At 42.1% G+C, this 11,122-nt stretch overlaps 1 protein-coding gene across 3 annotated transcripts in view; it reads left to right on the forward strand.

The window, feature by feature from the left end:
* Positions 1 to 10,843, forward strand: part of LOC126077962 (aldehyde oxidase 4-like) — an 88,299-nt gene extending 77,456 nt beyond the window's left edge. For 2 of the 3 annotated variants that reach the window (XM_049887767.1, XM_049887769.1), the window contains exons 33-35: positions 2,088 to 2,273; positions 3,080 to 3,247; positions 6,682 to 10,843. In XM_049887767.1, coding sequence (XP_049743724.1) covers positions 2,088 to 2,273; positions 3,080 to 3,247; positions 6,682 to 6,735 — 408 coding nt within the window. In that variant the 3' untranslated portion in view covers positions 6,736 to 10,843. Of the gene's footprint in view, positions 1 to 2,087; positions 2,274 to 3,079; positions 5,405 to 6,681 lie in introns of those variants that run through there. The other variant, XM_049887768.1, reaches the window with a different exon arrangement.
* Positions 10,844 to 11,122: the final 279 nt, after the last annotated feature.

An 11,122-nucleotide genomic window follows, 5' to 3' on the forward strand; every position in this document is an offset into this window, starting at 1 on the left:
TTGCTGAATTTAATTATAATTTTTATCTCACAAATAAATAAAACTAACTCATCCAAAATCAGCTGTGTGGATGTAGTTTTGGGTTTTTGTTTTTTTTTTTACTTTTGTTACTCAAAGTATGGCCGACAGACCAGCCACGTCAGCACAGCACAGCCCAAGCGAGGCCAAGGCAGCCGGCCCACCGTTTGCCCTTCGGTGGCGAGGGTCTGGTGAGACGGAGTAACTTGGCACCAAAATCTGGACAGACGTGTGGTGCTTTCACCTGCTCACACCCTCCACCATCCTAAGCCCTACCAGGGCCGGCTTCCGTTCAGTCAGCTCCGACTCACGGCACCCATGTGTGTCAGAACAGCACTGTGCTCCACAGGGTTTTCAGTGGCTGATTTGGGGGAATAGATCACCTCGCCTTTCGTTGGAGGCACCTCTGGATTGGATTCAAACCTCCAGTCCTTTTACTTGGCTGATAGACATTATAAAGGAACCATTTCATTGGTCCCTCAGTGTATCTCAAAATGGGGACCTCAAATTCCCTGCAACAGAAGGATCCGTAGTATTTATTAAAAATATGGATTCCTGGGCCCACCCCAGACCCAGACTTAATCCTACCTTTGCTAGACTGGAGCTTGGATTCTGTACATTTAATCCACACCTGAAATTGTTCTTAAGCTTGTAAACTTTGAGAAATACAGCTAACCCCACAGGCACCCGGGGCATGCTGCTCCCGCTGCCACAGGCCGCTTCCTTCCTCCCACCCCGCTCCCAGCTTATTCCTGCCTCTTCGCTGCTTAAGCAAAGGTGGAAAGGGAGACATTGTGGTCAGGAAAATCCTACCGTTGCCCCCTCAGAAAAAGAAGGAAAACTGGAAGGAAGTTAGACTGGCTCTTTGGGTTTTAATCTTTTCCTTTAGAAACAAGCATTGTTATTTTAAATTTAGCTCTTAAATTTACTTAAAGTATTCCTAAATTTTGTATCTCAATAAAACACAGACTGTAACTCCCTACAATATTTATGACCTGACATCCATGCAGACACCGTTTTTATAAAGGACCTTTTTCCCTAGAGCAAAACAGCTTGTAAATAGAACACAACATGGCTTTTAATAAATATAGGTATTTCTTCCAGCCCATCCTGTTTAACATTGCTCTTACTCTCCATAATAATTTAAAAGCGGAAGTAAAGAAATCCAGATGCTATAATAAACTGCAGTGTCCTGGCTTCATTTATTCTAGTCCATATTCCTTAATTTTCACTTCTTTTTCATTTAATTCAGCAGACGTTTCTCGAGAACCTATGTACTAGGCATGGTACAAAGCACAGAATACAAGAAGGCCAGGTCTTGATATGCTTATAAACTGGTAGGAAGGAGGAAGAGAGGGAGAGATGAACCAAACGTGTGCCGCCGTGATGGAGAGCATGTTCAGGTGCATGAGTCTGGAGGGAGGAGCTCCTGAATCCACCTGGGGTGGAGAGGAGGATCAAAAAGGCTCCTGAGAGGTGGTAGTTCTTCAGCCGGAACTTGGAGGATGTGTAGGAGTTTGTCAGGTGGATAAGGTGAAGTGGGGACGGATGAAGAGAATCAGGAGAAACTGTATTTACAAAAGCTTGGAGGTGAGAAACAGCCTGGTGGGTTTGGAGAATTACCAGGAATCTGGCAAGTGTGAAGGCTCCTGGGTGGTATAAACAGTGTGTTCTTGGCTGCTAACTGAAATGTTGGCAGTTCAAACCCACTTCTTCCAGAGGTGCCTAGGAAGAAAGGCCTGGCCATCTGCTTCCACAAAGATTACAGCCAAGAAAACCCTATGGAGCTCAGTTCCACTGTGTAACACATGGAAGTCACCATGAGTCAGAACTGACTTGATGGCAATGGGGTGGTTTGGTGTTTTGGTGTCAGATATCTGAAGTATAGGGCACCTGGGGAAGAAAGGCTGGGAGTGAGGCCAGGTAAGGTGGCAGGTGCCACATCCAAATGACCCTTTATAAAGCCCATTGAGGTGCTTTCAAGAATCGCTTACTATGGTTCAGAGCTCCATCTTCATTCATACTGGAATGTTTATTCAACCACTATTATGTGAACTTTTTGGCTGTAGATTGAGGGAGCATTTATCCAAGGCATGGGATTGTATACCACAGAAGAACTGAAATACTCCCCAGAAGGTGTGCTTTATTCTCGGGGTCCAGATGACTACAAAATCCCCACTGTCACTGAAATTCCAGAAGAGTTCTATGTCACTTTGGTGCGTTCCCGAAACCCTATAGCCATCTACTCATCTAAGGTAAGAACTCAAGACCTCTGGTTTCAAAATTTAGGAAATAGTCCCCAGAATTTTCTTACTCTTCTGAATTACAAATTTGAAAAGGATAAGTTGTTGTTAGGTGCTGTCAAGTCAGTTCAACTTATAACAACCTTGTGTACCATAGAACGAAACACTGCCATCCTCACAATTGTTACTATGCTTGAGCGCACTATTGCAACCACTGTGTCAATCCATCTCATTGAGCATCTTCCTCTTTTTTGCTGACCCTCTACTTTACCAAGCATTATGTCCTTCCCCAGGGACTAGTCCCTCTTGATAACATGTTCAAAGTACTTGAGACAAAGTCTCACCATCCTTGCTTCCAAGGAGAACTGTGGCCGCGCTTCTTCCAAAACAGACTTGTTCATTCTTCTGGCGATCCATGGTGCATTCAATACTCTTTGCCAACACCATCGTTAAAAGACATCAATTCTTCCTCAGTCTTCGTAATTCATTGTCCAGGTTTCCCGTACATATGAGGCGACTGAAAATACCATGGCTTAGGTCAGGCACACCTTAGTCCTCAAAGTGATATCCTTGCTTTTCAACACTTTAAAGAGATCTTTTGCAGGAGATTTGCCCAATGCAATACATCGCTTGATTTCTTGACTGCTGCTTCTATGACATTGATTGTGGATCCAAGTAAAATGAAATCCTTGACAACCTCAATATTTTCTCCATTTATCATGAAGTTGTTTATTGGTCCAGTTGTTAGGATTTTTATTTTCTCTATGTGTGTATGTAAATTAGTCCTAAAAGAACCATCCCTTCTGCCTTTCTCTCAGGGCTTGGGTGAGGCTGGAATGTTCATGGGATGCTCCGTGTTGCTCGCCATAAATGATGCGGTGACTGCTGCCCGAAAAGAGAGGGGACTGACCAAGACCTTCACCCTGAGTAGCCCAGTGACTCCTGAGTTCATTAGGATGACCTGTGTGGACCAGTTTACTGATATGGTAAGTGAGGTTCCTGTTGTAACCACCCCTTACATTGACTTTAGGTGCTTGGTATTGATTTGATACCAAAACAAAAAACCAAACCCAGTGCCATTGAGTCGATTGCGACTCATAGCAACCCTATAAAGATTACAGGACAGGTTAATCTTTTTCAGTAAAAAATTCTCATTTTGCCTCTACTTGCCACTTCCTGTGTTCTTCTCGAAACAACTGAAAAGTGAATGACCATCATCATTAAGTGATGGTTTAATTGTTTCAGACGGTAAAGAAAAACATGCTCAACTAAGCCAGTGTTAATCATTTTATTTAATGGTCTAATACCAAGTGGACATGGTAGATTACCTCTCTAAATATTTTATCAAAATGCACTTGGTGTTGTTGTTGTTGTTAGGTGCCGTCGAGTGGGTTCTGACTCATAGCGACCCTATGCACAACAGAACGAAACACTGCCCGGTCCTGCGCCATCCTTACAATCGTTGTTATGCTTGAGCTCATTGTTGCAGCCACTGTGTCAATCCACCTCTTTGAGGGTCTTCCTCTTTTCCACTGACCCTGTACTCTGCCAAGCATGATGTCCTTCTCCAGGGACTGATCCCTCTTGACGACATGTCCAAAGTATGTAAGACGCAGTCTCACCATCTTTGCCTCTAAGGAGCATTCTGGCCGCACTTCTTCCAAGACAGATTTGTTCATTCTTTTGGCAGTCCATGGTATATTCAATATTCTTCACCAACACCATAATTCAAAGGCCTCAACTCTTCTTCAGTCTTCTTTATTCATTGTCCAGCTTTCACATACATATGATGTGATTGAAAATACCATGGCCTGGGTCAGGCATACCTTAGTCTTCAGGGTGACATCTTTGCTCTTCAACACTTTGAAGAGGTCTTTTGCAGCAGATTTGCCCAATGCAATGCGTCTTTTTATTTCTTGATTGCTGCTTCCATGGCTGTTGATTGTGGATCCAAGTCAAATGAAATCCTTGACAACTTCAATCTTTTCTCCGTTTATCATGATGTTGTTCATTGGTCCAGTTGTGAGGATTTTTGTTTTCTTTATGTTGAGGTGTAGTCCATACTGAAGTCTGTGGTCTTTGATCTTCATTAGTAAGTGCTTCAGGTCCTCTTCACTTTCAGCAAGCCAGGTTGTGTCATCTGCATAACGCAGGTTGTTAGTGAGTCTTTCTTCAATCCTGATGCCCCATTCTTCTTCATATAGTCCAGCTTCTCATATTATTTGTTCAGCATACAGATTAAATAGGTATGGTAAAAGAATACAACCCTGACGCACACCTTTCTTGACTCTAAACCAATCAGTATCCCCTTGTTCTGTCTGAACAACTGCCTCCTGATCTATGTGAAGGTTCCTCAAGAGCACAATTAAGTGTTCTGGAATTCCCATTCTTCGCAGTGTTATCCATAGTTTGTTATGATCCACACAGTCAAATGCCTTTGCATAATCAATAAAACACAAGTGAACATCCTCTGCTTTCAGCCAGGATCCATCTGACATCAGCAATGATATCCCTGGTTCCACGTCCTCTTCTGAAACTGGCCTGAATTTCTGGCAGTTCCCTGTCGAAATACTGCTGTAGCCGTTTTTGAATGATCTTCAGCAAAATTTTGCTTGCGTGTGATATTAATGATATTGTTCTATAATTTCCACATTCAGTTGGATCACCTTTCTTGGGAATAGGCATAAATATGGATCTCTTCCAGTCAGTTGGCCAGGAAGCTGTCTTCCATATTTCTTGGCATAGACGAGTGAGCACCTCCAGGGCTGCATCCATTTGTTGAAACATCTCAATTGATATTCCATCAATTCCTGGAGCCTTATTTTTCACCAATGCCTTCAGAGCAACTTGGACTTCTTCCTTCAGTACCACCGGTTCCTGATCATATGCCACCTCTTGAAATGGTTGAATATCAACTAATTCTTTTTGGTATAATGACTGTGTATTCCTTCCATCTTCTTTTGATGGTTCCTGCGTCATTTAATATTTTCCCTATGGAATCTTTCACTATTGCAACTCGAGGCTTGAATTTTTTCTTCAGTTCTTTCAGCTTGAGAAAGAACGCCGAGGGTGTTCTTCCCTTTTGGTTTTCCATCTCCAGCTCTTTGCACATGTCATTATAATACTTTACTTTGTCTTCTTGAGAGGCCCTTTGAAATCTCCTCTTCAGTTCTTTTACTTCATCAATTCTTCTTTTTGCTTTAGCTGCTTGACGCTCAAGGTCAAGCTTCAGAGTATCCTCTGACATCCATCTTGGTCTTTTCTTTCTTTCCTGTCTTTTCAGTGACCTCTTGCTTTCTTCATGGATGATGTCCTTGATGTCATTCCACAACTTGTTTGGTCTTCAGTCACTAGTGTTCAATGTGTCAAATCTATTCTTGAGATGGTCTCTAAATTCAGGTGGGATACACTCAAGGTCATGTTTTGGCTCTCATGGACTTGCTCTGATTTTCTTCAGTTTCAGCTTGAACTTGCATATGAGCAATGATGGTCTGTTCCACAGTCGGCCCCTGGCCTTGTTCTAACTGATGACATTGAGCTTTTCCATCGTCTTTCCACAGATGTAGTCAATTTGAATTCTGTGTGTTCCATCTGGTGAGGTCCATGTGTATAGTCACCGTTTACGTTGGTGAAAGAAGATATTTGCAATGAAGAAGTCGTCGGTCTTGCAAAATTCTATCATTCGATCTCTGGCATTGTTTCTATCACCAAGGCCATATTTTCCAACTACTGATCCTTCTTCTTTGTTTCCAACTTTTGCATTCCAATCGCCAGTAATTATCAATGCATCTCGATTGCATGTTCTATCAATTTCAGACTGCAGCAGCTGACAAAAATGTTTTATTTCTTCATCTTTGGCCCTTGGTATGGTATTTTCAATACCTCAATAACCAAGTTAGATAGATTGGCTACTTGGCCGAATCAATTATGCAGAAGTATGTTAAATAAACTAATAGTTAACCAATTATATTTAATAACAATTTAAATGAAAATATCAAGTCATTTGGCATACCTTGGTATGGCTTGTGAGTCACACACTAATAAAATAAAGCTCTGTTTTCCAGCTGCTAAATATACATCTAGAGTTATCATCAGAGAGTGTTCCTCATTTATGTGTTGAACCGCTTACGGCAGCCTAAATAAGTCTTTGGTATAAAAATGAGATTTCACTTTATGCCTTTGAAATTACAGAGTTTCTGGGCAAGATACATCTTATCCCAAATCTCAGAAGTTTATGAGAATAAGGAAACTTATAACTCAAGCATTGGAAGAAATATGAAAATTATATAATTTTGATAAAAATAAAATGGATATTGACTTGTTCATTTTAAAACACTAATTTGTCTTCTGAGTTACAGTAACTTTTTTCATATAATAACATTTTTTTAACAACTATCTTCCTTCTTTTGATCTTTTTTAGATCCCCAGAGATGACCCTTCAACATTTACACCTTGGTCAATCCATGTGTCTTAATCCTATGTTTTCTAAAAAAGGAAAAAATACAAAATGATTGATCTTTTAAGTTTTAAATCAGAGCAAAATACAGGTTGACTCCTAATAGTCCAGGATAATCTTAGCATCTTTTCATTATTCTCTGTGGCTTAGGTCAATATGTAAGGGGGAAGGGGAGAGCTTGTACTCAGGAAGAGGAATAGGCAGGGGGTGGTGACATTCCTCAATAAGACAATCCCTACAAAGGAAGAGACAGGGGGGTGGTGACATTCCTCAATAAGATGATCCCTACATAGTTAAACTTTAAGCCAAGGAAATGATCTTTACAGGGTCTTTGATTTGATAAAGCCCTTACTTAACTTGATAAAATCCCTAACTTGGTAATTAAACCTTAAGCCAAAGAAATAGTCTTCATAGGAGGTCTTGTCCTGGCTTTTAAATGTTAACAGAGACAGATAAAGGGACAAAAAGGGTATAATACCCTAAAAAAAATGACTATGGGGCACTCTTATTCTTTCTCTACCTGAGTAGCCCACTTGACGCTTCCTAGTCAACTGTACTTTTACTACTAACCCTCTGCTTGCTAATAAACCTCTGCTCCCTTGGCACTATTTGTCTCAGTGTTTGAATTCTCTCCTACACTGAAGACAAGAACTAAGACCATTCTCCAGTAACATATTCTGGTGCCATGACTCAGATAACAAGCTTCCTCCTCATTCGTCCAGAAAGTGGTGAGTCCACCTCAGAGCAGGGGCTCTCTTTCTTTCAAGCCCAGCGCTGAGGTATCCCTACCTTTGTGTGTGTGTGTGTGTGTGTGTGTGTGTGTGTGTGTGTGTGTTTTGTTTCTTCTTGAGAGAGAGGCCTGAGAGGTGCTAGAAAGATTTGTATGTACTTGGTCTGACTATTAACAAGAATATGGTAATAATGAGTGTCTGGCTCTTTCAGACTCTGAAGAAAAGAGGCACTTCCTCCCTCTGCTTAGCAGAGGTGTCTGGGTGAAACTGCAGTCGTGCAGGGGCCTCATAGGGACCTCCAACTTTACTTAATTAACAATCAGGCTCATCCAGGGAGCACACATAAGGATTGGTCATCCATATCCTTATCCGTCATCTTAGACAATCAGGAGAGAAAGCAAGACACGTAAAAGAAGCTCCGGCTGTCTAGAGGGGTCACACTCTCTAGGAGTCCCGCTCACAAAGCAGCACATTTTCGACAAAAACACCTGACCTCTGCTGACCTCAGCAATAGTCATACCAAGTCAGCAAGTCTCTTTATGGGACCAGTCACCCATTTACCTTTTGCACCTCTCAGCCCTATCCAACTTCTGGCTAACCTACTTACATCTATATCCTCTGTGTGTGCTTTGTAAAAGGGATCAGTGCTGTATTTGTGATAGGGTAAGGGATAATTGTTCTGGTGAAGGACCTCTCTACCTTTCCTGTTTACACCGCCATTGTGAGGCTAAACACAGGTGGCCTTTCCTTGATCAGCTCCTCCTGCTTTCATGTTATAAAAGAATGAATAGGGACACTCTGGTCTGCCTCATTGAATCAAGAATCTTAAGGTTATTCATTAGGCTAACTAAAGTTATATCTGTTACCCCCCTTATAAAGAATTTGAATGTCCGAGAGTATACAAAGAAGTGGGCTACAGGAGTCAACTTTATGACAGCTTTCTGTTCCCTGATTCCCTCTTTCAGTGTGCAGGAAAAATTCATAAAGTGTACAGAGAGGGGCAAATATGAGGAACGGGTTTGCTGGTTCTACAGAGAAAAGGAAGGGAGGGGCCCAGAAAATAATAAGATTACCCCCCTTGGGTATGGACAGAAGATTACCCCCCTTGGGTATCATCTCTTATGCCCAATTCCAAGGGACCCCCAAGATTATGCGGTATGTCAGGGGGCAAGTCAATCAAGCTTCAATGGATAGTAAAGTTTACCAATAAAATGAAGGCTTTCCAGACAGAGGCACAAAGGCCCCCCACCCAGAAACGGCTAGCAGGGTATGCAATAATTAGTTTCTTGGCAGAACAAGGACATCAAGAAATATACAGGTTCATGTCTCGCCAAGACCACAGACATAGACAAGAACAAGGACCCCTGAGACAGAGGCAGTAGAAAGTTTCTAGGCAAGAAACTTAAGGTACGGGCTAAGACTAGTTAATTCTGGAAGCCCAGGCCTGAGAAGGGATGCCTTCTCCGGGCAGGGATTTAACATAAGGGGCACAGGAGACATCCTACCCCCATGACTCACTCTGTTCTTTTCCAGATGGGAAACCAAAACTCAGTACCACTGGCCTCATCTATGGGATGTATCCTGAAAAACTGGGACATGTTTGACCCTCAAACCCTGAAGAGAAAGAGATTAGTCTTTTGTAACACCACGTGGCCTCAATATAAATTGAGAAATGGGCAGATTTGGCCACAACAGGGAAGTTTGAATTACCATATGATCCTTCAGCTAGATCTGTTTTGCCAGACGCAAGGCAAATGGACAGAGGTCCCTTATGTCCAGGTTTTTTATGGCCTTAAGGGAAATCCAGAACTGTGCAAAAAGTGTAAGATAGACCCCACAGTTCTCACCATTGTTACAAACCAAACAGTAGACACCTTAGACCCAAACCCTGCAACCCCATCCTTAAATACTAAAGAAATGTCAGTTCCTCCTACTCCTCCCTACTCCAATTCCTCGCCCACAACACCTTCACCACCTTACCTGTGCCTCCTTCAAAAAGTGGCTGGCCCTAATGGACCAGTCAGGGTACAGGTTCCCGTTTCAATGCAGGACTTAGGGAAACTAAAAACAGAGCCAGGAAGTTTTTCTGACGACCCCAACAACTATACAAAAAAATTTAAGAACTTAACACTCACCTTTGATTTGGGTTAGAAAGACATAATGATAATCGACAACCAAACACTCACCCAGGGAGAAAGATTAAATCTCACCGAGGCAGGCAGATGATTTGCAGATGGGCTGTATATACAAAACCAACAGGCCTCCTTGACCCTTTAATGTCTGTGATTCTTCTTTTACTGTTTGGACCCTGCCTCCTTAAAATACTAACTCATTTTGTATCCTCCAGATTACAAAAGTTTCAGTTACAAATGGCTGTAATTCAGACATCATCAAATAACACAAGCCCTGAAAGCCCTTTGTATCAAGCTGCCCAGCACTTCCATCCTTGGCTCCTGTAGTCAAGCAAACCCCCCATTAGGGAACAAGTGCCTCTCCTGGGGCCAGCTCTACGCCCCAATGACAGCAAGAAGTAGCTATAGAAAATAGACCACCCACCTTCAACAACCCCAAAGATTTGGGAGAATGGCACTTGAGGAGGGAAAGATGTAAGGGGGAGGGGGAGAGCTTGCACTCGGGAAGAGGAAGAAGCAAGGAGTGGTGACAATCCTCAATAAGACAATCCCTACAAAGGAAGAGTCAGGGGTTGGTGACATTCCTCAGTAAGATGGTCCCTACATAGTTAAACTTTAAGCCAAGGAAACGATCTTTACAGGGGTCTTTGATTTGATAAAGTCCTTAACGTGATAAAGTCCCTAACTTGATAAGATCCCTAACTTGGTAATTAAACCTTAAACCAAAGAAATAGTCTTCATAGGGGGTCTTGTCCTGGCTTTTAAATGTTAACAGAGACAGATAAAGAGACAAAAAGGGTATAATACCCTAAAAAAAAAAAAAAACGACTACTGGGCACTCAGATTCTTTCTCTACCTGAGTAGCCCGCTTGATGCTTGCTAGTCAAGTGTATTTTTACTACTAACCCTCTGCTTGCTAATAAACCTCTGCTCCCTTGGCACTATTTGTCTCAGTGTTTGAATTCTTTCCTACACCGAAGACAAGAACCGAGGCCATTCTCCGGTAACAAATACATCGTTATGTTTTGGGATGTAAATTTTACCAAAAAGTGAAATGAAATTTAGAATCGAAACGTCTTGTTTTAGTTTGCATATCCTCAAAATGTACATTATCATGATTTCAGAACATAATTGGAGTTTTCATTAACCTGCAAGAACTCAAGAGTGACTGTGCTCCTTTTTCAGAAATCTGTTCAAAATATCATCCACCCCACCACAAAACACTCTCAGGTTTATTAGAATTCCCCAGAGCCAATAATATGCTAATAACAACCACTCTCCTGGGGAGAAAATTAGCATATGCCAATTTCCATGGTGTAAATACTTCCACCTTGGTTAATTTCAAGTCACTGAGGGAGGTCTCTGAACGTGGAGATGGGAAGAGATGCGCAGGGCCGGCTCTCATGAGATGGTGAGAGCTGGCTCCAGCACTGTATACCCACCACAGCCCCCAGGTCCCTGATACTACCTGGTGACCTGTTTAGAAGAGACTCAGGAAGTAAAATATCCAAAGCCTCCAACCAATCCTTAACTGCCATGAGC

Source organism: Elephas maximus, chromosome 6, assembly GCF_024166365.1.
Source record: "Elephas maximus indicus isolate mEleMax1 chromosome 6, mEleMax1 primary haplotype, whole genome shotgun sequence".
In the NCBI taxonomy this organism is placed as follows: Eukaryota; Metazoa; Chordata; class Mammalia; order Proboscidea; family Elephantidae; genus Elephas; species Elephas maximus.